The 18,617-nt window shown below is 43.3% G+C and overlaps 1 protein-coding gene across 1 annotated transcript in view; it reads left to right on the plus strand.

The window, feature by feature from the left end:
• The first annotated feature begins 2,057 nt into the window (after nucleotides 1–2,057).
• The window catches only part of LOC121288222 (SEC14-like protein 5), a 29,184-nt gene continuing 12,624 nt past the window's right edge, over nucleotides 2,058–18,617 (plus strand). Inside the window, exons 1-7 of the mRNA XM_041206679.1 lie at nucleotides 2,058–2,477; nucleotides 3,307–3,376; nucleotides 11,510–11,659; nucleotides 12,916–13,047; nucleotides 13,549–13,677; nucleotides 15,113–15,353; nucleotides 16,179–16,291. Coding sequence (XP_041062613.1) covers nucleotides 3,314–3,376; nucleotides 11,510–11,659; nucleotides 12,916–13,047; nucleotides 13,549–13,677; nucleotides 15,113–15,353; nucleotides 16,179–16,291 — 828 coding nt within the window. The 5' untranslated portion in view covers nucleotides 2,058–2,477; nucleotides 3,307–3,313. The remainder of the gene's footprint in view (nucleotides 2,478–3,306; nucleotides 3,377–11,509; nucleotides 11,660–12,915; nucleotides 13,048–13,548; nucleotides 13,678–15,112; nucleotides 15,354–16,178; nucleotides 16,292–18,617) is intronic.

Here is an 18,617-nt window from a genome sequence, read left to right on the forward strand (position 1 = left end):
AGGCTCCTAATTGCGGATCCCAGTGATGTAATGACTGAAATGGAAATGAGCCAGTAATCAATCCTGATTAGAACCCTGCGGAGAGAGGAAAACCAACACACGCTGACTTGTATGGCATGGCATCGCTGGGGACTGCAGGAGCAGGTCACCCAGGCGCCCTGCTTGTTAATGGTTGCACAGAAGAAACTTCTTGAGGTAAAGGCGGATTAGGTCATTGTCACAGCTTCATCAGACAACGGGTAGAGAATGTGTACAGAGGACTCGCATCCACTTATGGTTCCCCGCGGTGCAGGGCAAGCACAGCGGCTGCAGGCTCAGCTTCGGTGTGTTCAGGCTGAGACAGAGCTGTCAACTGAGAGCTCTTGGAACCGAGATTAAGCCTGCAAACATTGGAAGCAGGAGAGTGAGATTAACCAGGTGAGTACTGGAACTGGGAGCGTGTGATTAGCACTGCAACAATCTTTGGTGACCATCTGGGCACCGTGTAGGCCCGCAGCTGGGTGGGAGAGTGGAGATATTAAATTGCCAGTTCACAGCTTTCATGGACTGAGATTTGTATGTTCCTGACATTTAAATGCATAAAGTTACAGTACTGTAAGAATGATAAAGCTTGTTGGATTTTTGGATCAGAAAGCCATGTTGCTGTATCTGGCCCTTCCCATTCCCATTGGAGGGTCTCCGAGTGTATTTGAGATTTTGAACCAATGTCGTGGAGAATCTCTGCAGCTCTCTGACGGTTCCTCTAGGTCATCCACTGAGTGGGCTTTGTGGATGAGAGAGGACCCAGATTGATTCCCTGGTTTATGCAGAATTAACTCATTTTAGTCATCGTGGTGGTTTCTTTGACCCCAGTTGCCGTATATTTAGGGATGAATCAGTTAGGGCGCCCTGCTGCTGATCGCTATCCAAGGAATGCGCTGAGCTGTGTGGGTGTTGGCTGAGGAGAGAATGGAACTGGCTTTGTAGCTGAACTGACCCACTCAGCATTGAGGCTCACAAAACAGGAATGTAAACCCAGGCAAGGTGCCGGAGGGTGAGCAGCTCCTCCTGGAAGCAACACTATCATTAGAAGACAAATCAGTAGAAAATGAAGTGGAAATAACTGCTGTAGATATCCACAGAAAACGGAATCTAGTTTGCTTTGTGCAAGTTTATTAACTGTCTTCGTGTTGAATGAAACACGAAGGGTGGGATGTGCACAAGAAACAGATGGTGAAGAGGAGCTGGTCTTCCCCCGGGAGCCTGTGACACTTTCAATAATCAAAGACAAAAAGAAACTGTTCGGCAAACATGTTTGGAGATCGATGAAGTCACGTTTCCATGGTGATGGGATGGGGTGGGTTTGTGAAGTTTTGTCGGTGTAATGATTGCTAATCGCTACTTAATCTAAACAGCAACGCATCCTTTAAAACAATTCCCTAACAAAGAATATCAGCCGTGCCCTGGGCAAGCAAAGTACCATTATGTTCTGGAGCTGATGTTTGCAGTATTGTGAAAGCCGCAGTCTACAATTAGAATTAACAATGAATCTGAGCAGCAGTCATTATCACGTTGTTCTTCGGTCGATTGCTCCCCCAGTGTGTGCCGTAAACCTGCCTCGATTTTTTTTAGGCTTGATTGCAAAGCACGCCCGTTTTTGCACCGTGTGTTTTCCTGGTGTTAATGGGGCAGGTAAACCATGTGAGGCGAATTCAGGGCCAGCGAACAACTCCTGACTTTCGTGGTGCAATTTAGCGACAGCAATGCTTGGGAAACCTGCGGTGCCCACAGTGTTGCGACCATTTTGCTGCCAGTTCACAAACCAGCGGCAATGTTAGATGTGAACTTTGGGAGAACTCGGATTGTGGTAATGAAGCATCTATCTTTAAATCTGGCTTGGCGCTGCGCTTCTTGCATTCTGTCACTGCACAAGGAATTCAGCTTCACACAGAGACTTCATAGCCCAGCTTTGCACTCACTACCAATGTTGGTTCCCGGCAGCTTGGTTGAGGGAGGAGCCAAATCACTCAATTCGTATAAAAACTCGCCTTGTGTTATTTACCCCGGATATGTGGCAGGTTCCTGAATTGAGCCGACAGTTGAGTAAATTTTGTCTGCTTCGATCGCGGCTTTTATCAACGCATTCCTTTCAAATCCTTGCAGATTGATCGGAGGTCTTTGAGGAGCGTAATTTGGAGGACGGGGGAATGTGGAAATTATTTAGGACTTTGGGGGCCTTTGCAATAGGAGTGTTGTGAAACTGGGATGATTTAGTACATTGGAAGTCCAACTGAAGGCAGCAGAAATGGTAATATGTAAACAGAAAATGCTGGAAACAGTCAGCGGGCCAGGTAGCATCTGTGGCGACAGGAGCGGAGTTAAACTTTCAACTTGATGACCTTCCGTCTGAACTGGAACGCTGCTACAAATTCTCCAAGCCTTCTGAAAGACTGATAACCGCGACCTGGGGACTTGGTAAAGCTTTCATATCCGCTCAGGTGAGGTCTTTGCGCAACTAGAGCTAAGTGAGCCAAATCCAAGGAATGAAACAAAAGGATCTCTTACATGTAGCTGCCCGCTGACTTTGTAAGGAATGTAGGCTGAGCCCTCCACAGAACTCGCTCGATGATTCTGGGACTGGGGCTTGCTGTCATGCGAGGGCCCTGCCCTTAGCGATTCAAAGTAAGAAGAAAACAGCAAATAATTTAACTGAAGACAAAGTATTGTGGTTGACCTATAGTATGAGTTTCAGAGTTCAGCAGCAGAGCCTTTGACCAGTTCTTTCATTTTGAATTCATCCTAGCTGCCTCTACAAAATTTTCTATATTCCACAAAGTTTACATTAAATATAGGATGTGAGAAGATTGCAGTTATCTGCTGTCAAGTAACTAGTTGAATGAAAATCTACAAAGCATTTCCTACTCTCAGTGCCCAAGACCAATGTTCCTCACTCGGGGTGCCTGGCAGCACAGTTCAGGAGAAGGCTTAAGCCCATTTATGTAAATGTTTGGTTCTGAAGCTGGGCTTTTTTGTGTGTGCTCTGTGGTTGTGATCAGCCCTGTCTCTCTGCATCACCTCAGTGGCTTGAATAGTCCCTTATCTTGGTGTCCACAGCTGATTGCAGTGCTCGAGATGTGGCCTGTCCAGGGTTCTGTGTGATTCTCTGTGGCCGCTGTAGTTGGCTTCAGTTGGTTTAGGCTCAGGAAGAAAAGGAAACAGCTGACTTGAAATCAGCCATATGACGTGTAGGAATATTAGTCAATGCTAGTAATGATGGATTTTACTCATTCCATATTTATATAATTATGGGTTTGTTTGAAATTGCAGAGAGAAGATGGTGCAGAAATACCAGTCTCCAGTACGGGTCTACAAGTACTCTTTTGAGATGGTGATGGCGGTAAGTTAATGATGTTTAATTACACTAGATGCTCTGACATCACTCCAGAATCAGCACACCAAAACACTTCCTCTACTCAGGAATTTACAGGTCTTTTTAACCAGGTGAAGTTGAGAAGATAGATAAAGGCCTTTGAATCCAACAAGAATTTTAATTGATCAAGCTCACCTTCCCATCATATCTTTCAAACCTTTCTCGCTACAGAATTGCATCTAAATGTCTCTGAATCATCACTTTCAGTGTTTTTTCTAACGTATTCTTTCATGGAATATGGGTGTCGCTGGCTAGACAAACATTTGTTGCCCAATGCTAATTGCTCTTGAAAAGGATCCATAATTGTCCTTGAGAAGGTGGTTGTGAGCCACCTTGAACTGCTGCAATCCATGTAGTGTAGCTACACCCCACAGTGCTGTTAGGGAGGGCATTCCAGAATTTTGATCCAGCGACAGTGAAGGAACAGTGATATAATTCCAAGTTAGGATGGTATGTGGCTTGGAGGGGAACTTGCAGGTGGCAGTGTTCCCATGTGTCTGCTGCCCTTGTCCTTCTAGGTGGCAGAGGTCGTGGGTTTGGAAGGTGCTGTTGAAGGAGCCTCAGTGAGTTTCTACAGTGCATCTTGTAGATGGTACACACTGCTGCCAGCCTGCATCAGTGGTGGAGGAAGTGGACGTTTAAGGTGGTGGATGGGAAGCGGATCAAAGAGGCTGTTTTGTCCTGGATGGTGTCAAGTTCCTTGAATGTGTTGAAGCTGCACACATCCAGGCAAGTAGAGAGTATTCCATCACACTCCTGACTTGTGTCTTAGTTGGTGGACAGGCTTTGAAGAGTCAGGATGTGAGCTACTCACTGCAGAATTCCCAGCCTCTTGACCTATTCTTGTAGCCACAGTCTTTATATGGCTGGTCCTGTTCTGCTTCTGGTCAATGATAACCCCCAGGATGTTGATGGTGGGGGTTTCAGTGCTGGTAATGCCATTGAATGTCAAGAGCCAGTGGTTAGATTCTCTCTTGTTGGAGATGGTCATTGCTATTTCTGTGGCGCAAATGTTACTTGTTACTTAACAACCCAAGCTGAATGTTGTCCAATTCTTGCTGCATATGGAACATGGGCTGCTTCAATATCTGAGGAGTCATGAATGGTGCTGAATATTGTCCAAATCATCAGCAAATATCCCTACTTGTAACCTTATGTTGGAGAGAAGGTCATTGATGAAGTAGCTGAAGGTGGTTGGGTCTAGTGTCCTTCCCTGTTAACTTATTCCACAACATACTTAGCTTTTGATGTGTCAGCTATAGCTCAGCGGGTAACATTCTTGCTTATGTGTCAGAGTTGTGGGTTCAAGAGACTTAAGCACAAAAAATTGACCTGACATTCCAGTGCTTAAGTGAGGGAGAGTTACACTGTCAGAGGTACAGTCTTTCAGATGAGATATTAAACTGAGGCCCTGTCTGCCCTTAGATGGTTGTAAAAGATCCCATGACATTATTTGAAAGAAGAGCAGGACAGGTATCCCTGGTACCTTGGGGCCATTTTTTATCCCTCAATCAACGTCATAAAAACAAATTACCTAGTCATTATCACATTGCTGTTTGTGGGATTTTGTTATGCACAAATTGGCTGTGTCATTTCCTGCATTAGAACAGCCACTACACTTCAAAAGTATTTAATTGACTGTGAAGTGCTTTGGGACATCCTGAGGTTGTGAAAGGTGCTATGTAAATGCAAATCTTTCTTTTCTTCTTCTTTGGGTGAAAATGTTAGCCAACATGTTAAAGGCAAGGCAGTTTTTTCCTTCTGCTCTTCCTATTCCCATCTCTCCCAATCCCCTGTGCTACTGACTGTGTATTTCTGCTGATGTTAATCCAACTCCCTCACACTGTCACTTAGTAACCTCACCTCCACACACACCACCACCCCCCCAAAATCCTCGGTGCCCTCTGTAATTGACTGTCTCTCTACTGATATTAATCTCCGCTCCCTCACATCCCTCCCTTTGGCACTTTAATATTGGGGTCAACATCACTTGTAAATGAAATATTTTAAGAATGAGGGAAAAAGGGTGTGGAGGTTAACAATCTTCAGTAAATATCGATGACCTTTTATACAGTACATTCTGATCTTGTTCTGAACTCTCGACGTCAGAACTCAGGAGCCTTAAACTTAAACCAAAACCAGTCCTGTGATGTGGAGCATGTGAACATTCAGAATGGCTGCAATTTCCTATCGGGTCTGAGTGTCCACCAGTAACTGGACTCACCCTGGTGCCTCTAATGTGTGAATGCACTGCCAGGTGTGGTACTGAACCACACTGTCAGTCAGTCCTGCTGGAAAGTGAACGGAAATTGGTTGAGGATGAATCCAGTTTCGGCTGTGATATCCCCAGGGGCGAACGCTCTCCCAATCCTAAGTGAATAAGTGACATGTGAAGAAATGCCCTCTTTTGCAAGGTACAGGAACATTCTGGATATCCATTGAATTATGCCAGAGAGAGTCAGCTCCTTCAAGAGTGAAACCTCTTCAAATAAACGATTTCAAATGGACAATCAGAGCCAGCAGTGCTACTCTGTGTCTCCGAGTATACAAAAGTCACACAGTAACCTATTGTGTGTGGTCACATGCTCCTTCTGTCCATCCTACTGAACAGATGTGCCTGCTGCACTTCACACAGGGCTCCTATTGTCTGAGATCATCTTGTGTAAGAGAGGAGAGGAGACAAGAGCATCACAGCAGGAATCTACCAACTCCCTCCATGCTCTTCAAACTGGTTAGGCGAAACTCAAAAGGTTCTTCTTCATCTCTGTTCCCTCACTTGAACAGTAACATTTTCTGAGCCCTGGTGAACTGCATTTGTCCACAGGCTTGCTGAGGGGCTGCAAGCTGATGTTAGCGCTGATACAGAAGGGACAATTATTAAACAATGGGCTGTGTTTCTCTGTCTCTTTCACATATACATATAGCCATCCATCATGGCCTTTCATTTGTTTTCTCTCACTCAGTAATAATCAGGGCTGGCTGTGTCTGTCTGTCGTGTTTCCCCTCTCTTATGCCCACAATATGTGTTTGTATGTTTCTGTCTCTCACAGCGCTAGTTAAATAAATCAAACATTCCTTTTTTAGAAGCTGTCAATGAATAGGCTTCATGCCAACATACCTCATAGATTATCCTGACAATGTGAATTGACATGTGACACAAGCCTGACCCATGCACTTTGGGACCTCCTGAAGTGTGTGTTTGCGTATGCATGTGTATGTGTGTGTGTGACAATGCCTACTCATTGACAGTTTCTAATAAAAAGAGTGTTTGGTTTATTTAAAAAGCACTGTTTTTAAAATGAAAGATATTGTCAGCATTCCAAAATAATTGTCCAGTGAGGAAACTATGTCACCCAGTCAAATAAAGATACCTCTCTCTCCACCCCCCACACACACACCTTAAACCAGCTTATATTTCAACTCTTTCTTGGACTCGAACTCAAGTTCTGTCGAAGGGTCATGAGGACTCGAAACGTCAACTCTTTTCTTCTCCGCCGATGCTGCCAGACCTGCTGAGTTTTTCCAGGTAATTCTGTTTTTGTTTTGGATTTCCAGCATCCGCAGTTTTTTTGTTTTTATATAAATAAAGATACCGTCATTTTCTCACAGAATTAGATTTACATTCTGTCAGACACAGAGACTGGCAGCAATTATCTGATAAGACCATAAGATGTAGGAGCAGAAGCCATTCGGCCCATTGAGTCTGTTCTGCCATTCAATGAGATCATGGCTGATCTGATAATCCTCAGCTCCATTTTCCTGCCTTTTCCCCATAATCCTCAATTTCCTTACTGTTAAAAATCTGTCTATTTCAGCCCTGAATATACTTAATGGTCCAGCCTTTACAGCCCTCTGCAGTAAAGAATTCCACAGATTCACTACCTTCTGAGAGAAGAAATTCCTCCTCATCTCTGTTTTAAATGGGTGCCCCCTTACTCTGAGAGTATGCCCTCTGGTCTTATACTCTCCCACAAGGGGAAACAACCTCTCAGCATCTACCCTGTCAAGCCCCCTAAGAATCTTATATGTTTCAATAAGGTCACCTCTCATTCTTCTAAATTCCAATGAGTACAGGCCCAACCTACTCAAACTCTCCTCATAAGAAAATCCCCCCACCCTCGGGATTGATACCTAGTCAACCTTCTCTGGCTGCCTCCAATGCTAGTATATCTTTCCTTGGATAAGGGGACCAAAACTGTTCACAGTATTCTAGGTGTGGCCCAACTAGTGCCTTGTATAGTTTTAGCAAGACCTCCCTATTTTTATACTCCATTCCCTTTGAAATAAAGGCCAACATTCCATTTACCTTACCTATTACCTGTTGAACTTGTATGTTAGCTTTTTGAGATTCATTCACAAGGACTCCCAAATTCCTCTGTGCTTCCACTTTCTATAGTCTTTCTCCATTTAAATAATATTCAGCTCCTCTATTCTTCCTGCCCAAGTACATAACCTCACATTTTCCCACATTATATTCCATCTGCCAAGTTTTTGCCCACTCACTTAACCTGTCCATATCCCTCTGTAGACTCCTTGTGCCATCCTCACCACTTGCCTTCCCACCTATTTTTGTGTCATCCGCAAACTTGGCAATAATACATTCACTTCCCTCACCTAAGTCATTAACATATATTGTAAATAATCAGGGGTTTGTCCCATGGTACCTGACCATTAATGTGCTGAACCCAAAAACCACCCCTTTCCCCAATTTCTGGTAGTCAACTACATAATGTGGGCCATGCTGTGACCTAAATTGCATTTACCATTCAGTCATTGCTGGCTAGTGGGGGCCTTGGGAAAGCTAAATACTGCTTACAGAAAGATTTAGTTAAACATGACGTGGCCACTTAAAGGTAAATGGCAGCTAACGGGGGTAAAAATGTTGGTAGTACTGACAAATGTTGCTACTTTTGCCTTTGCAAAGATCTTGGGGTAACAATAGTCCTTGACAGCACTGAGTGAGCTGGCTCAATAGATGTGAAAGAAGGAAACATGGTCTGTGGCCAATGGGTGGAGCATAGGAACATAGGAACTAGAAGCAGGAGTGGGCCATTCGGCCCCTCAAGCCTGCTCTGCTATTCAACCATGGCCCCCACTAGCCAGCAATGACTGAATGGTAAATGCAATTTAGGTCACAACATGGCTAACATTAAGTAGTTGATTACCCGAAATTGGGGAAAGGGGTGAATTTTGGGTTCAGCACATTAATGATCAGGTACCATGGGACTAACCCCTGATTATTTACAATATATATTAATGACTTAGATGGCTGCTCTTCTATCTCAACATTTTAACGCACTATCCCCATGTCCTTTGATAACTTTAATAACTAAAAATCTATCAGTCTGTCTTGAACATACTGAGTCTCCAGAATCCAAAGATTCTATAAGCGAAGAAATTCCTCCACATCTTGGTCCTAAATGGCCTACCTCTTATTCTGAGACATGTCCCCTGTTTCTAGACCCCCCAGCCAGGGGAAGCAGCCTGCATCTACCCTTTCGAGCCTTTTAAGAATTTTTTATGGCTCAGTGAGGTCACTTCTCATTCTTCTAAACTCTAGAGAATGCAAGCCCAGCCTCCTCAATCTCTCCTGATAGGACAATCCCGCCATCTCAGGAATGAGTCTGGTGAACCTTCATTGTACTTCCTCTAGACCAAGTCTACCCTTCCTTAGGTAAGGAGGCCAAATCTGCACACAACATTCCAAGTGTGGTCTCACCAAAGCTTGATACAATTACAGCAATACTTCTTTACTCCTGTATTCAAATCCTCTTGCAATAAAGACCAACATACCATTTGCCTTTCTAATTGCTTGCTGCACCTGTGTATTAGTTTTCAGTGACTTGTGAACAAGACCGCCCAGGTCCCTTTGGACATCAACACTTTCCAATCTCTCACCATGCAAGAAATACTCTGCTTTTCTATTTTTCCTACAAAAGTGGATAACTTAACATTTATCCATATTATATTCCATCGGCCATTTTCTTTTCCATTCACTTAGCCTGTCTAAATCCCCTTGTAGCCTCACAACTCTCACTCCCACTAAATTTGTGTCATCAGCAAACTTGGAAATACTGCATTTGGTCCCCACACCCAAATCATTGATGTAGATTGCGAATAGCTGGGGCCCAAGCACTGATCCTTGCTGCACCCCGATAATCACAGCCTGCCAACCTGAGAATGACCTGTTTATTCCTACTCTCTTTTTTGTCCATTAATCAATCCTCAATCCATACCAGTATATTACCCCCAATCCCTTGTGCTCTAATATTGCTTACTAACCTCTTGTGTGGAACCTTATTGAAAGCCTTTGAAGATCCAAATACACCACATCCACTGGTTCTCCCTTACCTATTTTGCTAGTTACCTCCTCAAAAAACTCTAACAGGTTTGTCAAATATGATTTCTCTTCCATAAATCCATTTTGGCTCTGCCCAAACCTACCATTATTTTCCAAATGTCCAATTACCACATCCTTTATAATAGGCTAGCATTTTCCCTACTCCTGATGTCAGGCCAACAGGTCTGTAGTTCCCTGTTCTCTCCCTCCTTCCTTTCTTAAATAGTGGGTTACATTAATCCCACTAACCCTAACCCTAATCTTCCAATCTGCAGGAACCATTCCAGAATCTATAGAATTTTGGAAGATGACCACCAATCATCCACTATCTCTACAGCTACCCCTTTCAACACTCTTGGATGTAGATCATCAGGTCCAAGGGATTTATTAACTTTCAGTTCCATTAATTTTTCCAGTACTATGTTTTTAACTAATACTAATTTATTTCAGGTCCTCAATCTTGCTAATCCCTTGGTTCTCTAGATTTCCAGGAGGTTTTTTGTATCCTCCACTGTGAAGACAGACATTAAAGTATTTATTTAGTTTCTTTGCCATTTTCTATTATTCAGTATGATAACCTTCTCCGTTTGATGGCTGGTAAATGCTGCAGTATGTGGGGTAGTCAGGAAGGTGGCCCTGCTTGCTTTTGCAGAGCACCCTCCCTGTAGGACAGTGTTGAAACCTGTCTAGAAAAGGGCATGGGGTGTAACAACAACTTGTATTTATATAGCTCCTTTAAAATAGTAAAATGCGCTTCACAGGAGCATTATCAAACAAAGTTGCACACCGAGTCACATAAGGAGATGTTAGGACAGATGAGCAAAAGCTTGATTAAAAAGGTAGGATTTAAGGAACATCCTTAAAGGAGTAAAGTGAGGTAGAGGGGCAGAGAGGTTTAGGGAGGGATTTTCAGAGTTTAAGCCCCAGGCAGCTGAAAGCACGACTGGCATTGGTGAAGCAATTAAAATCAGAGATGTGCAAGAGGAGTGTGGATACCTGAGGGTTGTGAGACTGGAGGAGATTACAGAGATAGATAGGGATGAGGACATGGATAGATTTAAAAATAAAGATGAGAATTTTTAAATCAAAGTATTGCTTAACTGGGAGCCAATCCAGTTCAGTGAGTGCAGAGGTGATAGCTGAAGGGACTTGTTGTGAGTTAGGATACTGACCATTACTGCCACTGACAGTGGATCCCTTTTGTGCATATTAGCTGCAGATGGCCTCACAATGGATGACGCAGCTGTGTTAATCTGTAGCTAGTCCCACAAGGCTATTTCCAATTAAGTGCATCTTTGCCTATAAACATTGAGAAGACCAGCAGGTGGGCACAGTTTACCAGAGGGCATTGTGCACTAACTGACATCCCTCTATTGCTCATCCACAATAGCCCTTAGTTAACATATTAAAGGGGAATTCCAATTGGGAAAATTATTATCCCAATCTCTTGAAAATATCAGAAAAATGTCAGTGCTGGCACAAAGCCTCACACAAGAAGAATGGTCAGCTCAGTGAGGGTCGCTGCTTGTTGTTCAGCTGCACTCCAGAAGCAGGCATGGCCTTTGGGGGAGGAATTGGCAAAAGCACCCAAGCAGTTGAAGTGATGTAGAGGACTGTGAAAGGGTGGAACTGTGGCATTTGGTTTTTCCACCAGCTATTGAGAGTCTTGGGTGTTGATTTGATTATCAATGTTAAGGAAATCTGAGGGTTAAGTTTTGTTTATTTCTTCCCTCTCTGAAGAAATTGTCTTTTTATTCCAGGCTTATGAGAAGAGATTCCCAACGTGCCCGTTGATCCCGGTTTTTCTGGGTAGTGAGAAACTCAGTGAGTACAAGAGTGAAGATGAATCGCTGCACATTGTGGAGAGGTGCTGCAAGCTGAATGTGGATGCACCACGGCTGCTGAAGAAGGTGAGAGTGCATTATGGGTCATTTGTGTAGTAATTAAATCCTGATCTTATAGAAAAGCCCTTTACATCTCACCCTGACCAGGAGCATCAGAACTATAAACAACAAAAAAACTGCGGATGCTGGAAATCCAAAACAAAAACAGAATTACCTGGAAAAACTCAGCAGGTCTGGCAGCATCGGCGGGGAAGAAAAGAGTTGACGTTTCGAGTCCTCATGACCCTTCGACAGAACTTGAGTGAGTCCAAGAAAGGGGTGAAATATAAGCTGGTTTAAGGTGTTGGGGGGAGGTTTGGGTGGGGGGAGAGAGAGAGAAGTGGAGGGGGTTGGTGTGGTTGTAGGGACAAACAAGCAGTAATAGAAGCAGATCATCAGTGACATCTTTTGATGATCTGCTTCTATTACTGCTTGTTTGTCCCTACAACCACACCAACCCCCTCCACTTCTCTCTCTCTCTCCACCCCCCCCACCCAAACCCCCCCCCCCCCCCCCCCCCCCCCCCCCCCCCCCCCCCAACACCTTAAACCAGCTTATATTTCACCCCTTTCTTGGACTCACTCAAGTTCTGTCGAAGGGTCATGAGGACTCGAAACGTCAACTCTTTTCTTCTCCGCCGATGCTGCCAGACCTGCTGAGTTTTTCCAGGTAATTCTGTTTTAGCATCAGAACTATGCCTGCCTGACTTGGCCTGGGTGTAATCAGACCTCTGCTGGGCGGAGATGGGAGTATCAGACCTGGGCCAAGCCTGGGAACATCAGACTTCTGCTGGTTTGAGTGTATTGGACTAGGACTGGGAATATTAGACCTGTACTAGATTGCGGGTATCAGACCTTTATTTTTATGCAGTGAGTTGTTATGATCTGAATACACTGTCTGAAAGGGAAGCAGATTCAATAGAAACTTTCAAAAGGGAATCAAATCTTCCACTTAAAAACAAATTTGCGACAGAATAGGACTAATTGTCTAGTTTTTTCAAAGAACTGACACAGGTACGATGGGCTGAATGGCCTCCTATGCTGTGTTATTCTATGACCTAAGCTGGGCAGGGCTGGACTGGGAGAATCTAACACATGCTGGGCTGCATTCTCAGTATTGGACTAGCATAGCATTGTGCTCTGTTTGAAAATAATTGGATTTGTTCAGAGCATTTCTGCCAATTGTTTCAGTTCCCAGTGATGGAACAGGCTGATATAGCTTTGACCATGCTCCCCTTGTCATCTGCCTGTCTGACTTTGACACATCCTCTACGCCCATTGCAGATCGCAGGGGTGGAATATATCTGCTTCATCCAGAAGAACACCATGAACTGGAAGGAGCGCACGCTACTGATCGAGGCTCACAATGAGACATTTTCCAACAGGGTCTTCGTCAATGAGATCTGCAGTTACAGTGTGAGTTGCAGAGCCTGGCACTTAAGACTTGTGCTTTATTGCTCTGTATTTTAAAATCCAATTTTAAACCTAAATCTCTGCGCATCTCCACCACTGTCACCTCCCATAAGATGCTCCTCTCTTTAAACACCTGCCCTAATAGCTCCTTTTGTGGCTGTGTCAAACTTTGTTTTATACTGCTCCTGTGAAGCACCTTAGGATGTTTTATTACATTAAAGGTGCTACATAGATTGTTGGATTATGTACACTACTCGTACATTCTGTGTTGATTTTCTACCTTCTGTTTCCTCTTTGTTTGGTTGCTGTCTGTGTTCTATCTGCACCATGTCTCAGGTCTATCTGCATGCTGTTTGGACACTTTCTACATTTCCCATTTCCATGCATTTGCTACATTATTGGAGCCTGCAGTGCTTGTGTCGATAGGCAGTTGGAAATAGTGCTGAGTGGAGAATTTGTGTGGATGTTGTTTTTAAATGTGTCTTGTCGATTTCCCTCATCCAGGTTCATCCTGACAATGAGGAATGGACTTGCTTTGAACAGTCTGCATCGCTGGACATCAAGTCTTTCTTTGGGTTTGAAAACACGGTGGAAAAGATTGCAATGAGACAATACACTGCCAACATCAAGAGGGTAAGAGACTTTCCTGTTCACTCCTCTGTCTTCATTGGTTGCAGTGGGAGAGGTGAGAGCTAACAGGATTATGGACGGACAGTGCAGTGAATTAGATTCTGGTCATCCATTCCTGGGATTTAGGTTCAAATTCAGCCCAGATTCTTCTGATGGAAATCTCCTTTCTGTGCTGCATCTAACAGTCCTTTGTTAGATGGGGTTGATGTTCTCTCAGTTTAGTGTCCAGTGCTCTGCTTTTTTTGTCCACTGACAGCATGGTTCTCTTTGAGGCACTCAATATGGTCAATGCTTCCTGATCGCTTTGAGGAGCGGACTGCAGGCACACCGTTAAATCACCAGATTATATTCTACCCACAGACTGTCAGCCAAGATTTAACTGGCCAGGTTTTAGCCCGGTGATTTGCAATCACAGTAACCTAAGAATACATTTTACATAAGGCAACAACTTTCTAGCATTACGTTCTCATGTGTGAGCCTAGAGAGCAAGTTATTTAGCTACAGGGACATCACAGCTGAACCAACCCTGCTCTTCCTTGACCTCCAGAACTCAGATACTTTTTTGCAGTGTGATCAGGAGCTGGAATCCTGGTTGATATTCTACAGTCCTCACCCCACAGAGGCTGAATCCAGTTTTAAAAGCCTCAACCACTACCTCTGGGATCAAACTGAGAATTTAACCTGCCTTACCCTCTATGGTTCAGGGTTTCACTGGGTGGTGAGTTCAGCCAGTAAAAGCCTAAGGAGTGTGAAATTGTAATAATTTTAATAAGCTTCCTGTTGGGTAATTTTAATATTAATGAAGAGCTTGCATTATTTCACATCTTAACACATCATCAGAGCTTTCCAATACATCTTACAGACAATTAATTACTTTGCTGAAGTGTCAACATGTATTTTTTCCTTATGCCTGCACAACAAGGCACAATATCAATAAAAATTGTTATAGCCCAGGCAAACCTGGCAGCCAGATTGGGCACAACAAAATCCCACAAGCAACAAATGAATGGATGATTGGTAAATCTGTTTTAGTGGTGTTGCTTGAGGGATAAATGTCATCCAGAATGCTGGGGAGACCCTGTTCTACTTTGAAGCTGTAACTGTGGGTCTTTACTTCCATCTGAGAGGGCTTTTGGGATCTTTGTTTAATGTCTCACCTGAAACACAGCAGCTCCAACAGTACTGCAGTGGAGCATCAGCCTAGATTAGGGACTTAATTCCTGGAGTCGGATTTGAACTCTTGACCTTCTGACTCAGAGTGCTATCCACTGAGAATATGACAAATTAGCTGTTAGTAAATTAGTGAGCAACTGGTTGAAAAATACTTTCTCTTAACTGGGTGCTGAGTGGCTATTGCCCAAAGTGCTTCAGTGCTGTTGGTCTAAGTCTTTATGAATTGTAAGGCACTACATTTGTAACCAATTCTGCTATGTTTCAGGGTAAAGAAGTTATTGAGCACTATCTGAATGAGCTGACTGCACAGGGTATCCGACACATTCCTCGCTGGACTCCTCATGTGACTGTTGTTAAAACAGAAATGGTGCCAGAGTCCAGTCAACCAGCACTCGCACCACTGCCAGATCTCAGGGTAGAGTTACCGGAAGACCTAGCACATAGCAGTACCAAAGAACCATTGACTAGCCTGTGTGGGCAGGAAACACTGCCCACAACACCCGATGGTAAGTTTCTGCACACATCAGGTGTGACTCTTTCTCTTCCCAGGCAGGATTTTTTTATATATAAGACAGAATCAAAGTAATTTAATGCTTATGGAAAACCACAGGCTGATTGCCAGCGTCACAAAACAGTGAGGAAAACTTGGTCTTTCTGGCTTTGAAAAGGTGTCAGTTGGTGGGTGCTCCAATCAAGGTATATAAACTTATTAATGGTATGGCAAAGGTTGAGTCATTCACCACTGCCTTCATGGAGGGAGATTAATGGTGAGATATCGATCATGGTGGCAGTGATGTACACAGACAGTATGCCCTTGTGTTTGAGCGTGTTGACATTCTTTAAAAACACCAGTCAAACAGAAACTCAGCTTGATCTGAATTAGACATAATGTATCCTAATGAAAAAACAGCTTCATAGACTGAGACAATACAAAAGGAGGCCATTCGGCCTATCATGTCTGTGTGGTTCTTTGAAAGAGTTATCCAATTAGTCCCCTCCTTGCTCGTTCCTAAGGTTTAAAAACTTGCTTCCATTTATCAAAATGCTTTGAAGTGGGATCGGCAGACAGAGCAGAAAGTAGGAGAGAAGTCAGGTGAAATGACCAGTGGTTAGGGCAAAGAAGTAAACTGCCCAAAATGGCCCAGTTAGCTCCAAGCCTCGTCTCTCAGCTGTCTCCACAGCTTTCTACTTTGGGCTGTTTTTTGCCATTTAAAAGGAACCAAGAGATGAGTCACGAGTGTTTTATTGTGCATAGATCTCAATGAGTGGCATTGGCTATTGAGTTCTTCAATAACAACAGTCAACATTGGGTTTATCCATGTGTTTTTCAGCTGATAAGCTCGATGCTGATTACATTGAGCGGTACCTGGGGCAACTGACCCCCATGCAAGAGAGCTGCCTGATCCAGCTTCGACAGTGGCTCCAAGAAACACACAAGGGCAAGGTACGTGATGGACAGGACAAAGGTGAAACTATTTGTGCTCAACACAAGTCAATCCAATGAAACAAGTCAGACATTAGTTGAAGAGTGAGTAAAGCTGATTCCTTTTAGAATTGAGATGTTTGAGCTGGGGGAGGTGGGTGCTGCATTTCAAAGGTGAACTTAACAATGAGTTAAAATATTATGTGTAGACAGAAGTCAGGTTTCCTGAATATTATTCTCAGCGATGATTATCCTCACTGAGAATTGCATTCTATTCCTTAGGCATTCAAGTGAGTTATCAATCATCACCCACATGTTATTTTCCTTTCACATCTTTGGCAACAGAGACCTGAATATTGTCTACGTGTGGTTGCACTTACCTGCTGTATTGTGGATCAGCTTATACCCAGCATTTTATATTAAATATCCACTGCATTCCATAATCCTTTCTCTGAATTAGTCCAGCTTCCTTTGAATGCATTGACTCTTGTACTCAGCACTTGAGCACATAGCTTGGTGTCATCAGTAAATGTTATTGTTTTATGACAAGACATACTGCTACCCATACAATTTGTGAGAAGTGCAAACGGCAGGAGATGCTGAACAGATTCCCATTAGTCATTGCTTCCTGGAAGAATCTTACCTATTTGCCAGAACCTTCTTTTTTCTTAGACAGAATAAGCCCAGGATCTCCTGTATTTCTAATGCATGATTCCAATGGGCACGTTATTCATCTGATCAATTATCTCATTGCCTTTGTAGGATCTTGCTATGCACATATCAACTGTTGCATTGCCTACACTAGAACAATGACAACATTTCAAAAATACTTTGTTGACTGTGAAGCATTTTTGGATGTCATGAGGACATAACCACACTATTTAATTTTATTTTTACTTTCTAGCACATCAAGTGCACAGATAAAATGGGTTTAGGGTATCTCATACACAGAGCTTGGATATATAGTGTAATGTTGAAATTGGCTCTGGACATGTACAGGCAAGTAGGATGGGTCTGGATGTCTAACTGGACCAAATGGAGTCGGAAACACTTGGATATCTCGTGCTAGACAGAATGGGTCCCGAATCTTGGTTGACTGGGAAGTACATTCCAATAGTGTGTCCCTGATCTTCCTTAGAGGTAGAACCAAGATCAAGGAATGACAGGATAGATGTATCAGTCTCTGTATCATTGTGCAGGTGACAGAGAGGTCTTTGTTGAGCCTAGTTTAGGATATTCTAGTTCCAGGGAAATTTAACCACCTTGATGTCCATCCTGGAGTTAAAACAGTCTTTGGGTTTTGACAAATGGTTGGGACCCTTATTGGGTACCTGAATATTTGGAATAGACACATTCCCTCCACCAAATGATCCCTGAATCATTGCAAACTTTCTATAAGTTTATCTGCTTCATACTAGAGAGTGAGATCCTACTGCCAAAAGGTACTTGCTATGAGTACGCCATTGGATTGTGACTCTGGATCACTTTATTAAGACTGAGCAATGCCATTTGTGAAATCATTGTGAAATGCTGTCTTGTATCTCAACTAAGTGCGGCACCTCAAGTCATATCTTTTTTTTGTGCTCTTTATAGTCTGAGGCAGGTGATTGGAAGCCAGAAAAGGTAATATTTTCCTGTGTGTGCATTGCTGCATGTCAGCGCGAGTCAGAGTTTAGCATTGCCTGATAGGGCTAGTGTTTAATATCAGGAAGACAGATTCAAATACAACTGTTGCTGTGTCCTCCAGTCAACAGCTTTCTGATATGCTGCCTTCAACTTGTAACCAGGGCAGCCATATTTCTTAAATTTAATTGTCTTAATGAGTTTGTCTTATTGCCTTATTGGATAAAAGTTAATGATTTGGATGGACATCTTTACATGTGGTCCTCAATGTCCAACAGACTCTCATTTATCTTTTTGTCTCATTTGTTGGTCATCAGGAGGACATAGACCATTTATTTGAACTTCTTCCCAAAGATGGTATGCCATCGCCTTTAAAACACACATTCACTCAGGAAAATCAGCACACACAGAACACTCAACCCTTACACACATACCTACACCCTGAAAAACGGATGCATACACCCATAAATTCCAACACGTACATACGGTCAAAGGAGCATATACTCGTGTGATAATATGAATAATCTGCATGTGTTTGCTGTGGCATTTGAGTAATCTGTTCCCTTAAACATGATGGGAATTCCAGAGGGAAGGACAAGCAGCTTCTGAACTAACCCAAATCAGGAAGGATTGAGACTTGTCTACTCCATAGCCTTGCCCAGATTCACTGAGTTGAAACAAACAACCTTTTGCAGAAGGTAGAGCTCAAGTGTGAAGTACATTT

The sequence above is a fragment of the Carcharodon carcharias genome, chromosome 15, assembly GCF_017639515.1.
Source record: "Carcharodon carcharias isolate sCarCar2 chromosome 15, sCarCar2.pri, whole genome shotgun sequence".
NCBI classification, from domain to species: domain Eukaryota; kingdom Metazoa; phylum Chordata; class Chondrichthyes; order Lamniformes; family Lamnidae; genus Carcharodon; species Carcharodon carcharias.